The 27,966-nt window shown below is 39.0% G+C and overlaps 2 protein-coding genes across 2 annotated transcripts in view; one reads left to right on the forward strand and one right to left on the reverse strand.

Annotated features, from left to right (window-relative positions):
* The window catches only part of LOC124544641 (cardioacceleratory peptide receptor-like), a 456,935-nt gene extending 451,098 nt beyond the window's left edge, over positions 1–5,837 (forward strand). The window contains exon 8 of the mRNA XM_047123254.1: positions 5,772–5,837. Within this exon, the coding sequence (XP_046979210.1) occupies positions 5,772–5,778 (7 nt within the window). The 3' untranslated portion in view covers positions 5,779–5,837. The remainder of the gene's footprint in view (positions 1–5,771) is intronic.
* A 2,642-nt stretch (positions 5,838–8,479) lies between these two features.
* The window catches only part of LOC124544687 (rab-like protein 3), a 50,959-nt gene continuing 31,472 nt past the window's right edge, over positions 8,480–27,966 (reverse strand). The window contains exons 3-6 of the mRNA XM_047123319.1: positions 26,569–26,720; positions 26,377–26,490; positions 15,226–15,399; positions 8,480–8,618 (exon numbers count right to left, since the gene is read on the reverse strand). Of these exons, the coding sequence (XP_046979275.1) occupies positions 15,229–15,399; positions 26,377–26,490; positions 26,569–26,720 (437 nt within the window). The 3' untranslated portion in view covers positions 8,480–8,618; positions 15,226–15,228. The remainder of the gene's footprint in view (positions 8,619–15,225; positions 15,400–26,376; positions 26,491–26,568; positions 26,721–27,966) is intronic.

The following is a 27,966-nucleotide window of genomic DNA, read 5'->3' on the forward strand; positions in this document are numbered from 1 at the left end:
TTCTTCAAGAGAATAACTAGCTGAATATCCTGTTCAGTCTGTAACTCGTAAGGAGTTTGGCTTCAGTCTTGATGGTGTGAACATTTGTGCTCACTGTGGTGTGCCATTTTTCATTCCGTGTTCATGGTGCCAGTTAATGGTTTGTTCTGAACACTTCGTAATTGTCAACGATGTTCATTTCCTCGCTGTTTCTTCCCATCCCCCAAACCAACCAACCATATTTAAACGTTTTGGCTTCTTGTATACTAACATGCGTCCCATAGACGGTTGATCTCTGCACCTCACAGGCACTCATTTTCTGTTGCCCTACTAACTCGCATGGTGAGTCATTGGCAGCTAATATTTTTACTGTTATTAACTGTTAACACAACACTTTCAAATGAGCATCACTAAAGAATGAAACTGCAACCTCGCACCCAAGTTGTTCTTTGTAAGGCATTATAAAATGCCTGAAACAAAAATGCAGGATGATTCTTGTACAGAAGAAGCTGGCATGATGAGAAAGGTTACAATCTCGAATGCTGCTATGTGTTTTGTAAGAAGTGTCTTGGATTCCACTCAAGATAGCACGTCTCAAATGGCATCAACAAGGCTGGCTTTCATCAGATACCAGTACTTACAGAAGACATCACACCATAAAACACAGTAGTTGCAGCTAAACTATGGCAGCAAATAATGGACAAGGAGAAAACACTGTTTACCTTCCTTCAATGAATTTGTTGATTGTGACGAAGGTGTTGGCATCTGTCAGTCCATGACAATTGATGGTGTGTTGCAGGAACAGATGGCAGAGAAACATGAGAAAGGGATGATGAGGATGAACCAGAACCTTTACCAGTTCCTACAGTCCCAAATGCTGTTGAAGCAATGGACACAGTTAAGTGTTACGTTTTTTGAGTTTGAAGTTGACGAAGAAGTGATGAACACATTAACTATGGTGAGCAATACAATATTAAAATTAGGACACAAGAAGGAGTCTACTATTGAGACGTTTTTCAAACCTTTGTGAAGACAGGAATATGCGCTGTATATTATCATGCTATAGTGTAGTTAGGCTTACAAGATGTATAATATACTGATAGTTTGTTGAGATGAGAACCCCTATTCAGTTACCAGTAGTGATTAGAGACACTAACTCAACAATGTTAATTTGTGTTGAGAAGAGTAGCAAAAATTGCAATTTTTGCATATTTTTATTTTCTTATATTAACAGAATATTGTAGAACAAAAGCAAACTGGTGCTTTTCATTTATTTTTATTTTCTTCTTCACCACATGCCAGGTACAAAATTTGGACGCTAGAGAGTGTGCCCTCACATCATGTGATTTCCAGCTGGCCAATGGCCGAAGTGTACACATCCAATATATTTATACAATGTTGCCACTGAGCGAAGAGGCGCAGTGGCTAGCACACTGGACATTCAGGAGGATGATGGTTCGAACCTGTGTCCGGCCATCCTGATTTAGATTTTCAGTGATTTCCATAAATCGCTTCTGGTAAACACCAGGATGGTTCCTTTGAAAGGGCATGGCCAATTTCCTTCCCCATCCTTCCCTCATCTGATGGGACAAAAAACCTCACTGTTTGGTCCCCTCCCCCAAACCAACCAACCATATTTAAACATTTTGGCTTCTTGCATACTAACATATAATTTTTTGTGTTTCTGGATTCGATTTTCCAAACGTGATCTCAAACATGTGCATTTTGAATTATAATTTATTGCTATAGCATTTAAGGGAGCATGTTGTTATGAGATCCCATATCACCCCAAATATGGTACCTGTAATTCCGCATTTTCACCAATGAAAAAAATCGAATCACTACCAAAATAAGGTATTTTTGGTAGCATATTTTCCTACTTATGAAGTCCAAAATCTATTGTCCTTTCAAAAACGTACTAAAGAGGTATCACTGTATATCCATTACAGTCCTTTTTGTTTCTCAGCCATGGAACATGTAATACTCCAAAGGTTTCTGTACTAGATTCTTGCTGTACCACATTACTTTGGGGCTCTCTTTCTTCCAAAACCGAGAGTTATCTATCACTAAACCATTTTTCTTGAAGAATATGTGCAATCTCTTTTCTTCTTCAGTTCTACTTTCCCATCCTTTTGCTCCCACTACATTTTCATGCCCTGGTCTTTCACTCCCAATATGTGCATTCAAGGCTGCTATGACTACTACCCATTGTCCATTCAACTGCTTTCGTAGTTCTTCACAAAGTCCTCCTTGTCTTGAGATGTGCAGCCCACTTGTTGGACATACATCTGAACCATCTCCATACTTCCCTTTCTCATTATTCTGATCTTTTTTATCCTATCACTTATCCTCTGTAACTCTTCTTTTGCACAATCCCTCACAACAACTTTCACTACCTTTTGTCTTTCCTCTTCATTTCCACCCCAATACAGTTCATAACCTTTCCTCCGTTTCCTACTGCCTTCTCCCTCCCATCTTGTCTTTCCCATTCCTAACATATCCAGCTTTGTCCTTCCCACCATATCCGCTATCTCCTCTATCTTTCCCGTCAGTGTTCCAGGGTTCTATCTTTCCCGTCAGTGTTCCAGGGTTCAAAGTTCCAATTTGTATTACATGGAACGTTAAAAGTTTGAACACGCCAGGAACGTTCCAGACATTATTAGATGAATTAGATAGACACAATGTAGACATTACAGCTATTCAAGAAACTCGGTGGCAGGGGGAGGGTAGCATAAAGAGGGGTAACTATACATTTTTCTATAGAGGTGCTGAAGCTCACAGTTTCGGAACAGGTTTCGCAGTACAGAGAAAAGTGCTTCATGCAATCAAAGATATAAGGTTCATTAGTGACCGTCTATCAGTTATAGTGTTGTCCGGGAGATGGAATAGACTAGTAGTAATTAATGTACACGCACCAACTGAGGACACTGAAGAGGTTGTTAAAGACGGCTTTTATGAAGAACTAGATCAACTGTTGGATGAGTTCTCCCCGTACGATACAAAATTAATCATAGGTGATTTTAATGCGAAGATAGGGAAGGAGGAAGCATTCCGGCCTACAATTGGGAAAGAAAATTTGCATAACATTTTGAATGATAACGGCACAAGGGTGGTTAATTTTGCTGTTTCAAAAGACATGATTGTTGAGAGCACATATTTCAAAAGGACATTCATAAAGCAACTTGGGTCTCTCCGGATGGACACACCCGAAACCAAATTGATCATGTTCTTGTAGATCGGAGATGGCACACTAGTATAGAAAATGTTAGGACTTTCAGGGGAGCAGACTGCAATTCTGATCATTTTCTTGTAGTTGCCAAAGTTCACCAACGGCTATCTACAGCAACATCAAGGTGTCACAATGCAGAACTTGTTAGGTTCGACACTGACAAGCCAAATGATGAAAACTTTAGAAGCAGGTACATGATAGAAATTTCAAACAGGTTTGATGCTCTCAGGACACACGAAGACCAAGACGAGGATGTAAATAAACAGTGGATCACTGTGAGGAATAATATCAAAGAGGCAGCGAAGGTACAATTAAGAAGAACAGGAGGAAACCATGGTTTGATGAGAAATGCAAGAAATTGGTAGAGGAAAGGCAAAAAGCGCGATTAGATTGAGATAGAATGAGAGACAGAAAACGAGAGGAGTTCTTGAACTTGAGAAGGGAAGTTGGTTGAAGGCTACGGGCAAAGAAGAGGGATTATTTGAACAATCAAATTACAAAAATGGAAACAAACAGTAAAACAAAAAACATTAGGGAATTTTACCTAGACATAAATGGGTGTAGGAAGGGCTTCAAGGCTAGGACAAATGCGCTTCGAGGGGATGCTGGGGGAATGCTGAAAGACGCCAGTGCTATATTAAGTAAATGGAGGGCGTATTTTGAGCATCTATTAAATGTACACCAGGAAGCAGGAAATGAGCAGGCGTATGAAATACATACAGAAGAACCCCAGATACCTGAGCCAACGTTAAAGGAAGTAAGAGATGCAATCAACAAATTGAAAAACCATAAAGCACCAGGATCAGACTGCATAACTGCAGAATTAGTTAAAAATGGGGGACAGAAATTGGTGGAAGTAGTTCACAAAGTGATAACTAAAGTATGGAACTCAGAGATGATACCTGAAAAGTGGCAGGAGTCGATTCTGATCCCAATTTTTAAGAAAGGTGACAAAATGGATTGTAGTCATTATAGAGGGATATCACTATTACCAGTATGTTCCAAAATTTTCTCAAATATTCTGCTAAGCAGGCTTACACCATATGCAGATGAAATTGTGGGGGATTACCAAGCCGGCTTTCAGAGGAACAGATCAACTATAGACCAAATATTGACCCAGCGTCAAATTTTGGAAAAGAAATGGAAATACAATAAACCAGTTCATAATCTTTTCATAGATTTTACAAAAGCATATGATTCAGTATTGCAATCAAAATTGTACAGAATTCTTTTGGAACTTGGAATACCAAAGAAGTATGTTAGACTTATAGAAGCAAGTTTGAAAAACACAAAAGGTAGAGTACGCATGGGGAAATTGGAGTCAGAAGAATTTGTAATAAAGAATGGACTTAAGCAGGGAGATGCCCTGTCTCCACTACTTTTTAATTTAGTCCTAGAATATATTGTACAAATGGCAGCAGATAATTCAGAGGGTGTGGAGTTAAATGGAAATATTAAGATATTAGGGTATGCACTAAACACCATTAGCGATAGGAAAGAATCTGTAACAGCAAATGCGAATGCGTTAATCAAGGCTAGTGAAATGGCTCTGAGCACTATGGGACTTAACATCTTAGGTCATCAGTCCCCTAGAACTTAGAACTACTTAAACCTAACTAACCTAAGGACATCACACACATCCATGCCCGAGGCAGGATTTGAACCTGCGACCGTAGCGGTCGCGCAGTTCCAGACTGAAGCGCCTAGAACCGCTCGGCCACACTGGCCAGCAAGGCTAGTGAAGATGTAGGTCTAAGGATAAGTGAAGATAAAACTAAATGCCTGGTTACTACTAGAATACCAACAGCAGTAGATCAGGAAATGTTAAGAGTTGGAGACATGCAGTTTGAAAAAGTGAACACATTTAAGTATCTAGGCGTGGACATCACTTCGAGAAATGGGATTATGGGCGGGAAATGCATGCTACTTCTCACTGAATAGCTTACTTTCATCACGGATATTGTCTAGGAATTTAAAGATTAGAATATACAAAACTATTATTCTACCAGTTATGCTGTACGGGTGTGAGACTTGGTCTCTCACCGTGCAAAATGAAAAGCCATTTCGAGTATTCGAAAACAAAATTTTGAGGAAAATTTTTGGAGCAAAAAGGGATGACATTAGCAGAGAGTGGCGAAAACTGCATAACAAAGAGGTTCACGAACTCTATTCAAGCCCTGACATAATCAGTATTATTAAATCACGTAGGCTGCGATGGGCGGGTCACGTAGCTCGAATGGATGAGGGCAGGGCAGCGCGCAGAGTACTGGTAGGCCACCTAGAAGTAAAACGTCCTGTGGTGAGACCGAGGCGTACATGGGAGGACAATGTGAAGGCTGATTTGAGGAGCCTAGGTATTGAAGGTGAATGGAAGGAAATAGCCCAAGACAGGGACAGATGGCGAAAATACGTTGCTGCGGGACTCTCAAGTCCGGTATGACCAGTCAGTAAGTAAGTAAGTAAGTAACTAAGTAAGTTTCTGAACTCCAAATAAGCTTTCTTTCTTTAACAAAAATAAATTAACTTGTGCAGACATGGTAGACATCTGATATGTTTACCGCAGGAGCTGAAGACTACCTCCACCACCTTGTGCCAGCCACCAGCTCATGCCAGAAATGAAGATTCTGAATGTCGCTGATGTGGTCTGGCTCTCACTACCCCATTGTCGCCCAGCCACGAGTGGAAATACCAAATGCTAATCAATGGTTTTGACATCTCAGTGCGGCACAGTCTGTCCCAATACATCTTGCCCCACCACATGGTGCTGCACCTAGTGTGCAGTAAAACTGAAGGCGCAGTGGCTGCCCATATGTGTGCCCCATAAATTAAAAAGACTATATCTTTTGTTCCTTGGGGCCCGCAGTGCAAAATATGTCATCTTTTGATGTGATTATTACAAATATCAGCCAGCTACACTGCTCTTTTTATTTTATAAATCATTCATGATGAGTCCATTTCGGCATACTGCCATCATCAGGGGCTCTGTAAATGCTAACGTATGCACATGGTCTTATTATAATAATCTGTAACTATGATCAGAAAACATAATACATCATGAGTAGTTAATGGTCTATAACTATGATCAGAAAAGTTATAATACATCGTTAAGTGTTTTTACCTTACTTGTGGAAATCTTTATAGGTTTTTTTAGGTTTATAGATTTGGTTTTAATCATGTTTTCGTCTGGTATTTGTTTCAGTTTTATTTGAGATTTTTGTGCTATATTTTTATTTTTTCTTAATACTTTTGTTATTGTCTATGATTTACAATGGTTTCTTGATGTTATGTCTTAGTTTTATACTCTTCATGCAGTTATCACTGTTACTATGGATGTGTGTTATTTAGTGTCCAATTTACTGTTTTACCCAGTTTCTTGATGTATACTGTCAAGTTTTCTATGTACTTTTTGTGCTTTAGGTTGGTTTATTCATTCAGTAAATTTGTGGGCTTGCTCCATGTTATGAATAAATTTGTATTTCCTCAAGAATGTTCATGAATGCTCCCTATTGCATAATATGAAGGATTTCTAGTGCTCCATTTATGGGCTTTATGTCATGTGTTTTTGTTTGTGTACATTGTAGAAAAGTGGATGGGCTGTGAAAATTTTATTCACTTTCTAAATCAAGAAACGGTAAAGTAATAAATTAGGGACGCTAAATAACACATCATAAATCGTAGACAATAAAAAAAATTATTGCAAAAAAGTAAAAATATAACATAAAAATATCAAATAAAACTAACACAAATCCCAGACAAAAACCAAACCTAAAAAAATAATTTAAAAAACAACCGATTTTCCACACATCACTTATTTATAATGGTAATTTATGTAAACACGTAGTGTGGCTGATCCAATGTCATCTAAACTCTCAAGAGAAAAATAGCGTACATAAAAATTAACTAAACTCGGAGACAAGTCTCCAGTGTACATCTCAGGAGAAACTGATAATTCTAAAAAAATGACATGGCACTAATGGAATTACATGTAAAGTAAAACCACCTAACAATGTATTATATTTTTCCTGATAATAGTTCCAGACCATTATATTACGACCAGTACTTACTTATGTATTTACGTAGCACTGATGATAGCAATATGCCGAAATAGGCTCATCATGAATGATTTATAAAATAAAAGCCATTTAAAGAGGCTGGCTGCTATTTATAATAATCAACAAAGCAATAATTTCAGGTACCAGCAATAAATAAAAATAACAAAATGAAAGATATTTTTTTAGAATAAACATTCTGCGGCTTATGAGCACATAAACATTATTTTATTGTGGAATAACAAAACTACAAATGACAACAATTTAAATTGACATCAACATAAACAACTTCAGATATAAAAACAATTTAGTTTCACCATAAATACACAAACAAACCTATAGTGTATGATCATCACTGAGAAAGAAATTGATGGTAAAATAATGGCTTAATTGGCATACGGCTATAGCTATATGATCTCGATACCCGACTTCAAAGACTGAGGCAAGTGAACAAAAAGGCAATCAAATAGTTAAAAAATGAACATAAAAGCTCAAGTAAACTCTTTACTAAATGAGAATTTGTCTTGCAACATTAAGTCCAGAATGATGCTATTCACTGGTTAAAAACATTAAACACAAGATGAAATCCTAGTAATTACTCATAGGTCATACAAAAGATACGTTAAAAGTACTCTCAGTGATATTGTTGCTCTTGTCTGGAAAAACAAATACATTTCAGAAGAGCAAACAAGTTAGCAACAGCAGCCTATTCAGGTACACAGATGCTGTAGACTCTCAACAGGGACTCTACAATGTTTTAAAACCATTACAGTCAGTAGAAAACTAATAGGAAACACCAGTCAAATCCTTCCGTTATATTTGCATTCACATAAAATATTGTTAAAATGCTATTACGTTTCTGCATCAATTCCAGAAATATTTCAGTTTGAACATCCTCATTCATACGTAAGCATTAAAATATTCATGTAAAACACACACTAAACATCTCACACTCATTAAAAAATCTTTGTACTACTCAAAGACACTGTCTAAACATTTGTTTTCCTCAAACAACTACTCTCGCCATCGGTGACCACACTGATGATTGCAGCATTTATAAAACGTTGTCATAGGCTCATCTGCAGATCGTGTCTGTATCTGCATAAAATAAGCACGAGGATGTGCACATCTTGGACACCGCTCTTCTGTCGAGTCAACATTTTCCCATGCTGCAGCACCTCCAAGCACATCATCAACCTCCTTGAGTCTAGGATAGGTGCGAGAAGAGGTTCTCTTTGTTATCGTGTATACATATGGGCAAGTACTGCATGCCATACGCATGCAATATGAAATCCCTTCTTCCACTCCAAGTATGTTCCCACAAGTTGGGCAGAAAACCAGCATGATTAATTGTTAAAATCCTATATATAAAGCAGAAAAATAATTGTTACTTAAGACAAAATACAGGTGGCAATTAAAGTGAGAAAAAAGCAATACCATACAGCAAAGAAAAAAAAATTACACCCTCCATGAATTACAAGCTCCTTCCTTATCTATAGCATAGATGTAGTTTATTGGAGACAGCTGACAACTTAATTTTATAAAAAATAAAAAATCATATATACTAGGTTCAAAGATGTCAACAATCTCAGACTGGAGAATGTCTCCAACCTGAGTTAGTTTCAGAGAGAGGGTGAGTCGTGTGATCTTTCTGATATGATTAACTAATGAGGCATTAAGTTTCTTGACCTATATTCTGACTGCAAATGATAATTTCTAATTCTGCAGCAACCACTTATTTTGGAGTGTGTTTCAAGTTTTTCAAGCAAGACAGGTACACACAACACAATGTGAGAAAGCTAAGTCAAAGGACCTTGCCAGTAAGATTCAATGAAGCCCTACAGGGTAGATCAACCCAAGATAACAAACTTTTCTTGTCACAACTTGTATCAAGCCTGAGTTCATTATCAAATGACAACAATTATAGATCAGAATATGCAAAAATTAAAAAAATGTTGGCACAATACCTAAAAGTTAGGCGTAATATTATCATGTAAGCAATGTCAAATCACAAATAAAAATAAGACCACAAATAACAACTGATACTTCAAATGCCATTGAAAATGAAAAAGTGGACACAGTCATAAGGAAAAATCAGTTTCCTGTAGAAAATAAGTGTCAATTTTGTTAAATTACATTAATTTTGCCTGTAAACTATGGCATCTTGGTCTAACAAGAATCCTCTTGAGCCCGAATTCGGAAAAGGCCAATAACATAATGAGATTTTCACTCTGCAGTGGAGTGTGCGCTGATATGAAACTTCCTGATAGATTAAAACTGTGTGCCCGACCGAGACTTTAACTCGCGACATTTGCCTTCGCGGGCGAGTGCTTTACCAACTGAGCTACCCAAGCACGACTCTTGCCCCGTCCTCACAGCTTTACTTCTGCCAGTACCTCGTCTCCTACCTTCCAAACTTTACAGAAGCTCTCCTGCGATGTACCATTTACATTCCACTTGCAGTAAAGTGGATGAGTAATGACAGATCCTGTACTTTTTGCAGAGGAGACAGGATCCATGGGAGAGGATAATACCTTAGGTACCTCTGGTACAGGTATCACAGGTACATGACAAAGCTCTGAGGACGAGACGTGAGTCGTGCTTGGGTAGCTCAGTTGGTAGAGCACTTGCCCGAGAAAGGCAACGGTCCCCCCGCTGCAGAGTGAAAATTTCATTCTGGAAACATCCCCAAGGCTGTGGCTAAGCCATGTCTCCACAATATATTTTCTTTCAGGAGTGCTAGTTCTGCAAGGTTCGCAGGAGAGCTTCTGTAAAGTTTGGAAGGTAGGAGACAAGGTACTGGCAGAAGTAAAGCTGTGAGGACGGGGCGTGAGTCGTGCTTGGGTAGTTCAGTTGGTAGAGCACTTGCCCGAGAAAGGCAAAGGTACCCCCGCTGCAGAGTGAAAATCTCATTCTGGAAACATCCCCAAGGCTGTGGCTAAGCCATGTCTCCACAATATCTTTTCTTTCAGGAGTGCTAGTTCTGCAAGGTTCGCAGGAGAGCTTCAGCAAAGTTTGGAAGGTAGAAGACAAGGTACAGGCAGAAGTAAAGCTGTGAGGACGGGGCGTGAGTCATGCTTGGGTAGCTCAGTTGGTAGACCACTTGCCCGCAAAAGGCAAAGGTCCCGAGTTCGAGTCTCGGTCCGGCACACAGCTTTAATCTGTCAGGAAGTTTCAAGGCCAATAACGTTTACACATTCAATGCCCCACATATTATCATGATGCAACCACAATATTGGCTGCCAATGGTAATGGTAGGCTGGGAGGGGGCAGGATGGGGGTGGGGGGGGGGGGGGTGCAGACTAGAGATATCCAACTGTCATGAGGGTACAGAGCATAGTTGAATTGCTTAACCAACAAGTAACTCACACCAGTCCTACCCTGCTAGTGGTGTTGTTGCAAAGGAGAGAAATGGCAACAATAAACAAAGCAAACATCGCACTATATCTACAATAACCGTTGTCAAAGCTGACATTTTGTCAGAAAGGAACCCAAGGAATTTCACAGCGTGAGAAAGAAATAGCAGATGAAATATTAACATTTCTGCAAGATGAAGCAGTGGTCTGTGTAGTGTCATATACGCTCGACTGTGCAGGCAATGTGCATGAGGAGTACAATGATGATGATATGTCCTTAACAAGTGAAAGTGTTATTGAAACAGATGTCGTGCCATCTTTGTCAGACAGGGAGTCACAAATCCAGTCTCCAGTGAAAGTAGAAAAGGACAATCGTCCATGGAGCAGGTACTAAACATAATCACATGCATGGAAGATCAGCTGCAGCACAGTACAAAAACAATTTGGAGCAGATTTTGAATAACTCAGCAGCAATATGAACGTGTTGTATGCAAGAAGAACGGCGGATATTCAAGTAGGACAAGGCACACTTGTTACAAAAACTGGTTTTTGTGTGTTTCAAGGATGCTTGATATAATTTACAAGATGAACATGATAGTGACCTACTAATTTTAGGCACATCAAATTGCACACAACACAGATTACAATCATTTTGAGGGAAGCAGTAGATGGTTGCATAACTTCAAACAGTGCTATAAAATTGGAAGACATAACACAATGAAATTACAAATTGTCAACTTGATAATGCACAGCAATCTGCAGAATCGGCCCAATAGTTTGTAGATGAGATAAATACTCTTAGCCCATCATTCAGTAAGGAATTTGTTTTCAACTCCAGCCAATCGGGATTTGAAGAGGAAAAGCATATGAAAGGATCCATAGGTACCAAGAGAACCGTATCAAGATCAAATAATATCAATGCCATAACAAACTCATATACAAGTATTCTAACTCTTAATCTGAATGCTAAATTGGCTAGAAAATTCTTTATTGTGCTGTAAGAAGTTGGAGGTGCTCTGCCCCCTATGATTCTTTCTAATGTGCATGACCTTGCACAGGCAGTATGGAATATTTACATCACACAGTGGGAAAGTAGATGTAAGGAAACTACAGCTTGAAGATCGACAATGTCAATTTTGTGAAGTGTAATACATACAGCCCATAAAAAGTTGACCTCTGCAATTCCCGGACACTCGTTTTCTCTCGCCTTCCTGACGTGAGTTGTGAGTCACTAGTAGCTAATACTTTTTCTGTCATAATTGTTAACACATCACTTTCAAATGAGCCTTACTAAAGATTGAACTTGCAACGTAGTACTCAAGGGATTTCTTGTAAGACAACAGCACCTGTTGAAACCGTATAGAAACAGACAATGTAATAGGCTAACTTTCGTCTCAGGTTGGATGACTGCCAAACAGATACCACAATGGAGATGACAGATACTTCTACTTCAAGTGTCACTGATTCGTATCAATCACAAATACCTTCAACCCTACAGTTCCAGTTTTTTTTTTTTTTTTTTTTTTTTTAAAAAAATAAAAATATCTCACAGGATTTGATATATCTTTGTGTGGATATACCATAACACAAAGTAATTGGCAATATAGGTGGACTGAATGGTAAAAAAAAGTGCTGTGGTTTTCCTCATAATGGCCTTCAATCTAGGTATTTCTAAAACCCTTTTTCAGGGAGTATATGTGGACATGGAAAAAAAATTCCTAGATTTTTCCTGGTTAAAAAAGATACTTTTTCCCGGGCGAAAATACACTTTTTCCATGCTAAGAGACAGTAGGTTTTCCGCAGATTTTCCCTCAGGAGTGTAAAACTTATCAATCCATTATATGGTTAATGTTTTATACAGTGACGCAGAACTTCTTGGCACTTTAGAAAGAAATAAAAAAAATGGGGAAGAGAAGTTTTGGAAAGCTCTTTAATGAAGAATAAGAAAAAAAAAAGAAGAAGAAGGAGAGAAGTTTTGCGAAGACCTTTGATGTGCAGCAACACATTCACTGCATATTTTCATACTACGAAAGTATAAATTAGAATTGCACCAGACACAGCAATTTAGTTTCCGGAGCATTTAAATCGAGATTGCGATGACCTGTTGTAAGCCAATCTTATCTCATGCCACATGATCTCAACAGCCAACGACGTAGTGTAGTCAGCAAGTAGCAAGATCACTGTTACGTAGCGAGAACACACAAAGAGGAAAAGTTAATGGTTTAGGTTAATATATATAGTGTAGCTACAAGGAAAGCTAAGCTTTCACATATAATATTGGTCTCGAAGATTAATAAGCTACAAGAGAAGCTAAGCTTTCACACGTAATATTGATCTTTTTTTGCGTGTGTTATACTTTAACATACATTACACAAATGTGCCAGTAAATTTAAAATAATGAGATAAATGTCTGGTCTTCTGGACTCAAAATTCTTCTAAGTGGCTGGTCCTCAAAGTGTTCAGTTTCAAACGAGAATAACACATTCTGTGATTAAAGAAATTCACTCCACTTTCCCACACGTAACATAATTCATCTTGCATAAAAGGAAATTTACTTTGAAAGTAACACTTTTCAAACCACCATTCGCAATACTATCCCGAGACTGTTAGAAATATGTTCAATTTAGCAGTTGCCAGAGAGCACCAGAAGACAGGGATTACTGCGCGTGCACAGCTGCAGTGATGTAGGAAGCTCACATGTTCGTATATATAAAGCATTGAGAGATCTTACATTATGCCATAAAAGAAACAGGACATCAGAGGATACTCCAAGTGCATTGGACATTTGTAAACCATACTAAAATGCATAGTTCAGCTTGAAGTGCACAATAGTTTGTCCAGATTTACACTGAAGTAGGTCCCACCTGATACAAGCTTTTCAGTGTGGTTTTTGGGATGTAAATTTTCTTGGGGTACCAGTACTGTACTATCTCATGTTTGGTTCTTTATTATCGCATAATGCCATACATGGCAGAAGATGAAAATGTGCAATTCAGTGAACAATTGGAACTAGCCAACACTGTGGAATGAAACCCTTCATTTCAAATAAATTGATTGCCTCAGAGTAAAAGATTAATAAAGCCAAATTTCTTTATCAAACTTACAAAAATAATTTCATTGTTCTACAAGGCGATTAATGCTTGACTGCTAAAAGCTTGGAAACAAAATAAAATCGGAAAACAAACTAATAATAATCTTTTGCCTTCCATAATTATGTGAATGCATTTTAATTCACTCGATAGCTCCCAGCCATAGAAATCCCTTTTGTTTCATTTGACATGGGACCTGTAAACGAAGAGGAAATAGCAAAATCACTTAATGCAAACACAGGTCACATGGAGACTATGCCCCCTCCCCACTTCAACTCTGACAGCTCTGTGCATGCACATATCTGGCAGCTAGGAAAGCGTGAGAAAAATTTCTCTCGTTAGCATCTGTCTGCTTGCTGCTATTGCAGATACAGCTAACAGCCACACTTCAAGTAGCCGAAAGCATGAGAAGGTACTGCCCATACACAAGCCAACTGTGCATTTGCATGAGCTTGCTGGCAACTGGTCAAACAAACCTAGTGGAAACAGCTGTGACTTCACGCTCATAGAAAGCACTCTATTGTTACAAAGTATTATATAGTCTTTACTGTTTGCAGACCCTTGTGCACACACGGTGTTTTGTTGTTGTAAATGGCGCATTTCCTTTGCAACCAAAGTTTTATTTTCTTTTTCTCTCATTTGTTTTATTGCTGCAGTTATTCTCCAACAGCAGGATAAGTAACATTCTTTGCTAGAGTATCAATTCTTACCAGTCAAAATCACAAAAATTTAACTGAAAACTAAAACAATGAAAAATTCCCATAATTCTGAAAAATTCCCGAGTTTCTCCCAGATGAAAAAATTCCCGGGTTTTTCCCAGTTGTCCCGCATCGTTCATCTAACTATATGTTATTCACCATCTCAATATGCTCCTCAACTAAAAAGTGGATTTTGAGATTTCTATATTCTTGCAGTCTGAGAAGTTATGGAAAGAGCCTCCATTCTCTGTAACACGCAATGTTTCACCATTCCACTTGAAGGTTGTCACCGAAACACATACAAAGTTTATGAATCAGACTAACAACATCGAATGGCCCCAGTTTGGGAGCCAGAGGTCTGTCATATACAAATCCAGTAAGTGTCAGCTGTATCTGTCTACCATCCATCTATACGCAACTCACCTATCCACACATTCTCCCCTCCCTCCTGTTCTCCACGTGTGTGTGTGTGTGTGTGTGTGTGTGTGTGTGTGTGTGTGTGTGTGTTTTTATATTTCTTCAGTGTAACTGACATTTCTTCAGTGTAACTGATAAAATAGGGAAATAATGCTAAATCCATGACATGGGTATAACACAAACTCTGGTTGTTTCTACAAAGGTAAAAAATGAAGGGCAATTATTTATTTACACAATCTCTGAAAACTGAAATACAAGCAGAAAGATACAAAACTCAGATGAATAATTATTCAGCGACAAATAGTAGGATAGTCTTGAAGAACCAATTTCTGCTCCTTCCAAGCACATTTGAGCTTATAATTCCTTCAAATAATGTTCAAAAGAGTTATATATCAGAAAATTACGTACTTCTTAATCTGAAATGTAGTATTTTGAGCTCAATGATGTTGGCAAAACAGGCCTGCGGAGATCAGGAAATTCACGTTGAGTATGGTACCTCCGTTCTATGACTTTGTCAAAGAAACGACTTAGTTTCACAGCTGAGCTGGAACCAGCTGCGAGAGATCTTGTTTGAAGGCAGTCCTGCAAGAGAGTAAAACCCTCATTAATGCCTCAGAAAAGTCTAACAATATTCAGTTACAAGTAACATATCGTAAAACTGAGACAAAATCACTTTAAAAACAGAGAAATCCTGTCAATAATTTGCAAACACTCACAGCAACGGAAACAACTGTCTGCTAAGTGGAAAGCCAAAGTAAATGAATAAAAATCATCACAGTAAATTATAACACTACCTATAAAAGTATGAGGAGAGATGGTAATGACAGTGTAATCATTCTTTACTGATGTTCGATTGAGGTGGAGGGGTTTTGAAAGGAAAGAAGGTTGAAGTGAAGCATATCCAAGGTTGAAGTGAAGCGTATCCAAGTCCTCCCCTATTTCAACCTACCAACTGAGAAAGAAAATTAGAACAAATTCCTTGAGAACTGCTCTTCATCAAAAAGAGTTACGCAGAATTTATAATAGTATTCTCTATCAACTAGTGCATAACCTTTTTGGCAGACGTCCTCCTACCGAAATTAACAAATCCCCTTCATAAAAAGTACATAGACATGTATACACAGTTTAGCAAAAATATTGCAGCTGAATTATTAAGCAAGAATGAACAATTTACACTGTACCTCCTAGCCATAGAGCAATTTCATATTATACATAGCTACTCACTTTCCTCATGTTTCATTGCCTCCCTGAATTTAAAATATGTGTTCCTCTTTGCACTGATGCTACTAGTGACTAGATAACAGCCGATATTTTTTTCTAAGTTAGATGTCAAACATGCTGTGTCCATGAACCATCTCATTATGCAGAAAAGAACATTTTAATTGCAAAGAAGGTTGGTTAAAAAAAAAAAAAAAAAAAAAAAAAAAAAAAAAAAAAAAAACACTTGATACAGACCAAATCAATGGCATTTTACCATGCCACCAGAAATAATTATATGTACTGGGACTCACACCTTTGTACAGTGATATACTATACTGAGCATTTACAAACTGGCTACAGCAATGTGAATTGATTGGTTGGTTTGTAGATTAGAGGGACTAAACTGCATGGTTACCAGTTCCTTTCTCCTTCGTCACATAAGTCTCGGATTAAAACCATACCCCAAAAGAATCCTATTACCTGAAATCCATGGTTGGGACAAAATGCCTAAAACTGTGTGTGTAACCACACCGAAGAAGAAAACAACAGTAGCAAGCCAAAACTGAAAACATTAACTCAAAGGAAAAAAGGTAGATGGTGTTGAAACTACTTAGCAGATGGCCTTGGTTGACTAATCACAAGAATAAAAAAAATGAGCCACCCACTCTGCAACACACTACAACCACGCTGCAACACACTACAATCTCCAGCCAAAAAACACAATGCAAGAGAAACATAGATAATGAAAAGACAAACATCAAGTCAAACAAACAGCACCATAACGAACGAGGAAGAATAAAAAATGCAGGTAGGGTGACGGTCTGGGAGATACGGCCAGGTGCTCACCCTTAGATTCAGGGATAAAAAACCCTCTCTCGGATAAAACTTAAAACTAGATCAGCTGTTAAGGCATTGTCACCTAACACAATAGGAAGTGTGCCAGAAAGGTTAAGAGTCCACCCCAAGGCAGCTAGATGTGGACTACCGTCAATCAAGTACCGCATTGACACTGTGTTGGGTCCTCACGATGGAGGAGATGATTGTGACTCAACCAAGTATGGCCAATGTAGAGCCAGCAAAGGAAAAGGGAGTCCCTACGAGTGGCTCACATGAATGATCTCCACACATTCATTGTCTCCTTTATAGCACGTAATTTATTCGGTGTAGTTAGGGCGTGCCATTTGGTATTCCAGATCCCAAAAACTTTACAGTGTAAAACTGATTGTAGATCAGTATTCAGTGTGCTGATCTGCAGAGTATATTTTACTTGTAGCCTGTTTGGCCAGCCTCTCAGTAAGTTCATTTCCCGGAATTCCGATATGTACCGGGGTCCAGATGAAGGCCACTGAACATCCACAGTGTTCAAAGGCATAAACAGACTCCTGGATAGTCATTACCAAAGGATGGTGAGGGAGGCACTGGTCGAGACCTTGTAGGCTGCTTAAGGAGTCATTACAGATGAGGAAGGACTCACCGGTGCAGGAGCGGATACGTTCAAGAGCTCAAAGGATGGGTACCAACTCTGCAGTGAAAACACTGTAGGTATCTGGCTGAGAGTGCTGTTCAATATGCCCAGCATGAGCATAAGTGAAACTAACATGACCATCTACCATCAAGACATCATTGTGGACTATTTCCGAACCATGGAACTCGCCAAGAAGCCCTTGCGGGAGATGGATTACCCTGGTTGGGAAGAGGAGGTGATAATGCTCTATGGACATGTGTGGCACAATTAACAAGCAGATGTTAGGGCCTGATTCACAATGTACGGACCCCAGCCTCCACGAGTAGTTCAGAAAGCTCCTTTGTCGCAAACCAGACCCCAAAGTGGTGTAGTGGGCCCAGTATCCGCAATGCTGAGGACGATGCCAAACCGTAAGCCAGACTCCCATAATCAAGGCAGGACTGTATTAGAACTTCTTGTTGTTGTTGTTGTTGTTGTGGTCTTCAGTCCTGAGACTGGTCTGATGCAGCTCTCCATGCTACCCTATCCTGTGCAAGCTTCTTCATCTCCCAGTACTTACTGCAACCTACATCCTTCTGAATCTGCTTAGTGTATTCATCTCTTGGTCTCCCTCTACGATTTTTACTCTCCACGCTGTCCTCCAATGCTAAATTTGTGATCCCCTGATGCCTCAGAACATGTCCTACCAACCGGTCCCTTCTTCTTTGCAAGTTGTGCCAGAAACTCCTCTTCTCCCCAATTCTGTTCAGTACCTCCTCATTAGTTATGTGATCTACCCATCTAATCTTCAGCATTCTTCTGTAGCACCACATTAGAACTTACAATATTCCAATTGTAGCTGCAGAGATGAAAGCAACCTAGTTCAGCCTTGCTAAGAGTGATGATGGGGTAGGGACAGGAAGATCAGAAAGAGCTTATTACCAAACAGGTCCTCATGAACTCTCCAGTGAATAGACAGTAGAAGGCCAGGGCTGTGGACTGAAAGACCAATGGCCGAGTAGGTGCCATGTGCCACACTGTGGGAGCTCCAGTATTTAAAAGACAAAGACTGAGTTCTGTCAGATGATTTTCGACATCTCTGCCACAGCCAGTGCTCATGGTTCCACCCCACGATGGGTTATGGGGATTGAAATTGCCCAGAATTGGGAAAGGTGGGGGGAGTGGAGACACCACTGCAGTCAATACATTTTCAGGTACTTCAGCATCAGGGGGAAAATAGACATTGAAGACAGTAAGATCCTGTGTTGTCCTTACCCTGACAGTCACAGCCTCCAAAGTTGTCTGTAGAGGCACAGATTCACTATATACAGAATCAAGGACATATATACATACTCCACCTGACACCCTGTCATAGTCAGTATGGTTCCTGCAATATCCCAACAGCTGGGAAGGGCAGGGTTCCACACTGCTGGAATCTAAATTCACTGAAATGCAATGCAGAAAGCAGGCAAAGTGTTTGAGAGTTGTCATATCTCAGCTAGGTGGTGGAAAAAACCACCGCAATTCCACTAGAGGATTACACTTTCAGTGTATTGGGATGGCATGAAGGGGCCGAGGAGGCAGTTTATGCCACAGGGTAACCTGCTGCCACCAGATGAGTGCTTGTGGTGGTTGTGTCCATTGATTCTGAAGCTCCGGGATGATCTAGATTTTTGAAGGACACTAGGATCTCCACCCTCAACCACATGAATGGAGCCTGCCGGAAGTGGTGGTGTGGGGGACACGGGGTCTGTTTTTTTTTCTTTATGGGCTACTACTTTTTCTCCTCTCACTTCTCCTTAGGTTTTGCTGGCTGGGAGGGCTTTTATGATTTGGTATAAGTAACCAATGATGAACGTAAAGCTATATGATCAGCAGCTTATGGCTCCTTCAGCCACTGGTTGGTGTCCTGTTTCATGCCACAGAAACGTCGGAAGATAAGTGTCCCTAGAGACCTCTTCCTGGTGACAGCAGCTGGAGAAGATTGGTGTTTCTCCGGCTGTGAGACGGGGTCCTGGTGGGGGGTGGGGACTGATGTCCCCGATGGCTAAGGGGCATTTGCTCCCAAAGTACGTGGGAAGGGAGCAACAGGAGGAGAAGAGCCCCAAACATCAACAGGGCAGCCATAGTCCGCAGGCCTTGACGGCCGACTTTAAGAAGCATTGCTGATGGGGATGCTGTTTTCATAATGGGCAACATCGTCATAGCCATAGCTTAGTCATCCATATTGTGTTAAGACAGTCGTACTTCTTTTTGACATCTGTGTAGGTCAGTCTGTCCAGGGTCATATACTCCATTTACGTTTGATAAATGGTGCAGTCCAGTGAACAGGGGGAATAGTGCTCTCCGCAGTTGGTACAAATGGGAGGAGGAGCACAAGAAACGTCCATGTGTGACAGACATTCACAGTCCTGACATGTGGAGCTGGCATTACGACGAGAGGCTACAAGCCCAAATTTACAACATTTGAAGCACCACATAGGGTTTAATGTCACACCGGTATACAACCACCTTGATCTTTTCAGGCAACAAATCACCTTTAATGCCCAGATGAAGACACCAGTAGCAATGCTGTTGTCCTTAGGCCCAGTATACACACACTTGAGAAAGTGAACACCTCGTTGCTATAGACAGGCGTGCAACTCGTCATCAGACTGTAAGAGGAGATCTCTATGGAATATAATCCCCTGGCCCATGTTAAACTCTTATTGGGGGGGTAGGGGGGGGGGGGTGATGGAAACCGAGACATCATCCACCTTGTCACAGGCAAGGAACGAACAAGACTGGGTAGTGGATGCTGTTTTTATCAATGCTGAACAGTTCTGCATTTTGGACATTCCCGCCACTTCCCCAAACTGGTCTCCTAAGTTCTCTACAAAAAGCAGAGGCTGTGTCATTAAAAAGGATTCCCCATCAGACCTTGCACAAACTAAGTATTGAGGAGAATATGTCTGTCAATGATCTTTAGCCCTCTGTTCCTCGCACGGTGTAGCCAAAGAAGGGAATGATTTTGGGTCATGTCTGTCAGCATTGTATTGGCCTTTTCCTCACTTAGAGACTGCTGTCACCATTCAACCACCAGCGTCAGACAACTTCATCCGCTTCATTGCGGATCATCTGCCCTGATGCCACCCACTCTTATCAGAGGCTCTCCACTAGGTCACCCCCCCACCTAGAGCAAAGGCCATCTGGCACAATGGCCATTGACAGGAGTCCTGAAGCCCCAGGCAGACTGGCATCTACTTCTTGGCATACTTGGGAAGTTTGCAGCTGAAGCATCACTAGCGCGATCCCTGTGTTTCCATGTGTTGACAGGGGGCTACAACCAAGAGGGTTTATGATGATCCCCCCCCTACGGATTGGCTACCACGCTGGATACTGAATGCGAAAATATCCACTATTATTGTGGGTACAGGAGATGACAGCATACAATGGATTGAAAGTATGCAACCCATAACACATCCTTGCCCAAAATGCTGGGTGATGGGTGTACTCACATTTCCATCAAAAAAATAGGTGCAGAAAGTCTTCACACACGATGCATACAATGTAAAATGGCCTGTCTTTCTGTGGAAATTGGAAAGGTGGAGATCAAACCCTAGTAGGGAACCATAACATATTTGGCTGAAACGTAGGAGAATGACAGGCAGGAATACCTCGGGTCTATTCTAACCACCAAACCCAAAGGGAGAGGGAGAGGGGGAGGGGAAGGGGGAGGGAGGGCAATGTGAATTCTTCCATATGTGCTGAAAAATTCTATAATAAAAAGCTAATACTTCCTCTGATAGCCATTATCTCTCTGATATTTTACTTTTGAAATTTACTGTGTACTAACCAACCATATGCAAATCTGTCCTAGAAAGCTGACATGGTAAAAAAAAGTTAGGATACAAGCAAATTTGTATAATATATGAAGAAATTTTAACCAGTTAATTACTGAACTTAGTGACACATTGCTCTAATAGTTAAACAAATAGCTTAAAGTTCTTATGAAGCAGAAAGAAGTTTCTCAAGAGGAGAGAGAGAGAGAGAGAGAGAGAGAGAGAGAGAGAGAGAGAGAGAGAGATTTTACAAGGCACAATGAGGTCTCTTTTGTACTGCATAAAAATTTAATCCCTACTGGTCAGTATAATGTAACAACTTCCTATATAATATAATTATAATTAATGTATTGAATGTAAAATATGTAACATTGGAAAAGCATATTGAACTTATAAATACGGATTGAAATAATAGTGAATTTTTAATGATTATCACTGAATCAAACTTCACTCTATATATTGCAGGTTCTTTAAACCAAACTGTATAAATGAGAATCTAATTTCTGAAAAAAAAGAACTTTAATGCACATATTATTGACAGTATTCAGTCCAGTAATAACTTTGAAGTCATGTTTGATTTAACTTCACAAGATTATAATACTAAATTATTTCAAGTCATACCACAATACACTGCAATGTGCCTCTATTATACATCAATCAACCCCCATACCAGCCCATGTACAAGACAACAGTAGGATGAATAATGGTGGATATTTCCGTTTAGTTTTTATGATAAACCAGAAAAGAAGCAGACAAGGGACAAGGATTTTAAAACTTGCACACATTACTCTTTGGAAAGTACCGTTACTGGTGACTCCTATTAAGCAAGTCTCCGATTGATTAATGATGAGATACTACACCAGTTACAGAAATAATACCCCAGATGAGCTAGCTGCTCTAAAGACATTAAAATTTATTTCACTGTACTAGCAGTTTGAAAATGAGGCCTAATCAACCACGAAAACTTACAAATAAATACCATACCTGTTTTATTGTGAAAGGCAAATCAGTAAGTAAGCTGAGTGCTGCTTTCTTGTGACTACATAAAATGGAACCATTTAAGATGCAACATACTAAGACTAGTGTGATAAAACCACGTTTAAAGTCCTATGTTACAGGTGTCGGTATGTGAAGATAAATTTCAAACTATATTCAGCAGATTATGTGCTTTACTAACATTTAGAATCTTACTCTCAGCCACTTTCCTCCAGCTAATGCGGAATTTTATTTCAACAGTGAAACACTATCATGTAGATCATAACATAATGTATTACTGATTGCTTATTATAGGTCTCCTTGACAGTTACATATGTAAATTTTTTTTTCGTGCCCATTAATTTACAGCTATAAAACAGTAAAGAGATAAGGTGGCTGCATTCATTTTTTGGATATGAGCACGAGAAGGGAATCACATCACAGCAGGAATAAAAGTCATATGCTTTATCTTCCAGCAGAATTAAACATACACAGACTCTTCAACATGTATAATGTAAGTTTCTGTGGACTTGAAAGTGAAAAAATAAGTTTTCCAGAACATTCTATGTATACGTTTTACGATGGGGTTGGGACAACATCCATGGATGATTTTGTTATTATGCTTTCAGATTACCACAAAAAAGAACAGGTTACTAGATGAACTGGAAGCAGATAAAGTTTGTGTAAAGGCTAAACACAGACTTTTGAGGGAATGTCCTGCTGACACAATGTCATTTTGCTTTCACTTGCAACAGATACAAACACTGCGTAAATTATCGAATGTGAAGCATACTACTCATGCCAAATATTCTTTTACATGTAGTATGTTATTGATGTCAGTATCCAGAATCCAAAATTTTATGCTTGGGGTGTGACTGAGGCTGGAAGAGAAGCGAATGAGGTGTCATCTGGAATTACCTCATTTCTAACTGACATATATTTCAATAATTCGATCACCTGCATCATGCTTTTTGCAGACAGTTGCAGACGGCAAAACAAGAACATCCATGTTATCCATGTTCTAGTTTATTGACTTCAAAACAAAGCACCTGTTAACATTTCTATGATTATTGTATGCTTTCCTATGACGGGACATTCATTTTTACCCACAAACAGGATTTCTGGCATTGTCCAAAAGTCTCTCTTCATAAGTGCTCGGAAATCATTACATCTGTGGAACACTGACAGATTTATCAGGTTGTGGGAACAGTAAAATTTCTAGGGAAAAATGTTTTGTAGGGAATTACATGATTCTTGCTAAGAATTTAAGAAATTACCGTAGATGGGCTTAAAGAAATGACGAGAGTAATTATAAAGAAACATGAGCAGTCTCACACCAGAGTAAAGCTGGAGCTGACATACTGGTTCACTGACGCCTCAAAGCGATTCACAAACCTTCTCAAGTGAGGCACAAGGATTGCCCATTTACTTGTACTTCCCATAATTGATAATCCGAGAGTATTATGTGACACTAAGAAACTGGAATGGGGTTGATAGTTTGCAGTTTTATGTTTCTGCACTAAATATTGATGTGACATCAGCTGAAACTGGTAGGCAGACTCATAAGGACGATGACTGTTTGCACGAGGAAGAAGGACTAAGTACAAGACTGTAAAAATCAATCTACCATCAACAACATGTCAATAACTTCATTTTGTCATGTGATGGGCTGTGTCCAACAATAAAATATTGAAATGAATGTTTCAAATCATATTATGTGAAAACATGGTTGGATCAAAACAGATTTTGATCAGTGAATTGGTTCAAAACATATTTCTAGATAAGCTCAAGTACTGTGGTATGAGTGGGACAGCACTCAAATGGTTTAAATCATACCTAACTGGAAGAGTGCAGAAAGTTGAAATAATCTGTTCACATAATATGCAAAAAAACTGGTGGTTTCTCAAACTAGGTAACAATCAAGAAAGTGGTGCCGCAAGGTTTGGTCTTGGGTCCTCTGCTGTTCTTAATATGTATTAATGACTTACTATTCTATATTCACGAAGATGCAAAGCTGGCCGATGATACAAGTATAGCTATCACACCCAACAGACAAGAATTAACTGATGTAATTGTAAACAACGTTTTTCAGAAAATCATTAAGTGGTTCTCTGCAAATGGGCTCTTATTACAGTTTGAGAAAACACAGTATATACAGTTCCACACAGTAAATGGAATGACACCATTAATAAATAGAGACTTCAATCAGAAATCGGTAGCTAAGGTAGAATATTCAAAATTTCTAGGTGTATGCATTGATGAGGGTTGAACTGGAAAAACACACTGAAACATTTGATTTCAGCTACTTATGTCATTAGGGGCAATGCAAATTCTGGCAATATACATCTCAGTAAGTTAGCTGAGTAAAAGAGTGTTCACTGCACAATCAGAATAATTGCTGGAGCTCATCCAAGATCATGCTGCAGACACTTATTTAAAGAGCTAGGGATCTTCACTGTAGCCTCACTATATATATATATATATATATATATATATATATATATATATATATATATATATAAAACTTTGGCTCAGAAAGGGGTAAATTATGCTGCCACAAAAGTCTTTGGTCACTTGCCTAATAGCAGCAAAAGTCTAACAGATAGCCATATAGCATTTAAAAAGGAAATTAAAAGAATTTCTGAATGGCAACTCCTTCTACTCATTAGATGAATTTTTGGATATAGTAAGTGGGTAATTCCCCCCCCCCCCTCTCCCACCCACCCAAAAAAAAAAAAAAAAAAAAAAAAAAAATTATTCAGTGTCATGTAATATTTTGTGTAATGTAATATCTTGTATAGACACCTTTTATTAACCTGACATGTTCCACATCATTACGAAGTGTCATATTCATGATCTATGGAACAAGTGCTAATCTAATCTAGTTAAGTGCAATTTAAAAATTAAAATAGCACCTTCATGCGCTAGGAAATGATTTCAATCATGACTAATTCTGGAACTTAATCTAAATACCTAGGTCCTTCCGTCAAGAATTTTGGCATATTTCATTTGATTACAAAACAAAACTTTTCTTTCGCTGGCTGTATAATTATGATCTGTGCAATTAATGCAATTTGAAATGACGCTCCTCATATGGTTTACAATTTGCCTATGGAAGATATGTGCATACTTATCTTCGCTGTGTTGTGAAGCTTCAGTTCCTCCTTATCTCCACCTTTGATGGAGGTAGGTAGACTAGATGATGATTCTTTTTCACTTATATTAACATTTATTATGTAGTCATCCGTAAATGGCTGTGAGCTGCTAAAGGTCTAGTTGTTCCTGATACCTCCACTTTAAGTTTCCGTAGTTTTTTCATTTCTGTGAGGAATGTGGAGCGGTTTGTGTAAGTGAAAGCTGTCTTAATACTACTGCTGCGAGACATTTAGATCTTTAGGGATGGTGTTGTACGTACTTGCCTTGGATTGTATATAACAGGACGGCAGTATAAGTTATGTCAGAAACGCATTTTCTCATACAAGAGGTACCATTTACTTCGATATATCTATATCTACCTTTGGAAGAAGTTTCTTTGAGACTAACACATTGGTGGCTACAAGGCTTTGTAAACTGTCTTTTTTGTTATTTTCAATTTTTGTTTCCTTTTTAATTCTTCTGTAAATACTTGCCAACCCATATTCTAAAAAGGGCAGTTTTCTTCAGAATGGTTGCACATCTGTATAGATAACCAGCAGTTTGTGATTTGTATGCAGGGTGCCTCATTCTCTCATAGCCTGGTCTTTGCAGGTTGTTGAGTCGAGTTTTGAAAAATGAAGCAATGGAATGTCACACTTTATCTGGTTAGTACAATCAACTGAACTTCATATTGTCTAGCCACCGTGAAAAAGTGGAAGAACCATTTTTCTTGCTGTTTTACCTCAATCAGCTGAATGATACATTCATCAACAATGATACTACATTCTACTTAGGGCTACATAGTGTTTAACTGAAAACAAGAAATCTGCAATAGAGACGGAAAGATACTGACTGTTCATGCACTTCCTCTACATTAACTTATACCTAGTGTTATTCATACAAAAAAAGATTATTGCAGAAAAAAGAAAAAATACAGGACGGAATGTAGCAGATGAGATTGAAATTAAAATATTTGTATCTCACCAAAAAAATTTCATCAGCTCCACATTCTTCAGCTATTGCTGACGATCGTCTGTGTGCATGAGACCTAACTTTCTCTGCCAGATCCAACTTTGTTCCAATAACTAATATAGGCACCTGGAAACAAATAAATGTTACTATTGCACAGTATGCATACTAACGATTAACTACAAACAAAAATATGTTTTCACAAACCTGTGTTGCTCCAACAAACTGTTCAGGATCAAAATCATCAAAATTTCCGTGACGATTTTTACAATTTCCTTCACGGTTTACAACTTCAGCCAACCATTTGTGAAGATTTAATTGAGATTTACGATTTGTGAGGTCATGTACCAGAATAATACCTGTAAAAAGAGTATAAATGTCAAATGTGATGTCTAGTACATAGAAATAAATATTCACAATTGGAGTGTCCAGAATCTAGTGGCAATAAAACATGTAACTGTTCATCTGTGTTTATTTCTGATTTAATCTTGCTAAAGCTATAAATTACATTAGGCTCACAAAGGCTCCAAGAGTAAGCATTCCTTGAGTCCCAGAAAGGCCAAAAAGAGCCCACAGCATGTGATGTGCTCAAACAAAATGAGGTTTAGTTTTATGTGCGTCAGTCTACCTTCAAGCTGTTTACCTATTCAGCAACCAAAAACTGACAGTACCTTCCAAGAAAACATCAAAAGCCTCAGTAATAAAAAGGATGAACTTCTCATATACATACAGGAAAATGAAAGGAAAGGTGTAATGCCAGCAGACTTCTTTTGCCTATCAGAACATCAGATGTAAATTAATAAAACTGAATAGACTTGTCTTAATTGACACAAACTAGTATTGTACTGTTGTAGAATCAATAAGAAGGAAGGGGGTGGTTATATGTGCAAAATATTTAGTTAACTCCCAGGCCTATCAGGGTAATGAACATAGTGTTAAACAGTTCTTTCAATGTTGTGCCAGAACAGTGAATGAAGAAACTCATGACCTTGTAGCACTGACAGTTTACGGGACACCAGCAGGAAGTACATGAGCTTCACAATCCAGATTTAGACAGTTTTAATAGATTACGCAGACTTAAGTGATGAATTACTATTTTCGGGGATTTAATGTTGGTTTTCTATCAGGAAGTACTGACTCACTCAGAGATGTTGATGTCCAACTTTGAATTATTTGCCATAATAAAATTTCCTACAGGACTAGAATAAAATACTGCAACAGCCAATGACAGACTGTTTCCAGTCCCAAAAACTGTCATCATTTAGCCAGAAAACCATCAATAAATACACTCCTGGAAATTGAAATAAGAACACCGTGAATTCATTGTCCCAGGAAGGGGAAACTTTATTGACACATTCCTGGGGTCAGATACATCACATGATCACACTGACAGAACCACAGGCACATAGACACAGGCAACAGAGCATGCACAATGTCGGCACTAGTACAGTGTATATCCACCTTTCGCAGCAATGCAGGCTGCTATTCTCCCATGGAGACGATCGTAGAGATGCTGGATGTAGTCCCGTGGAACGGCTTGCCATGCCATTTCCACCTGGCGCCTCAGTTGGACCAGCGTTCGTGCTGGACGTGCAGACCGCGTGA

Source organism: Schistocerca americana, chromosome 8 (genome assembly GCF_021461395.2).
Source record: "Schistocerca americana isolate TAMUIC-IGC-003095 chromosome 8, iqSchAmer2.1, whole genome shotgun sequence".
NCBI lineage: Eukaryota > Metazoa > Arthropoda > Insecta > Orthoptera > Acrididae > Schistocerca > Schistocerca americana.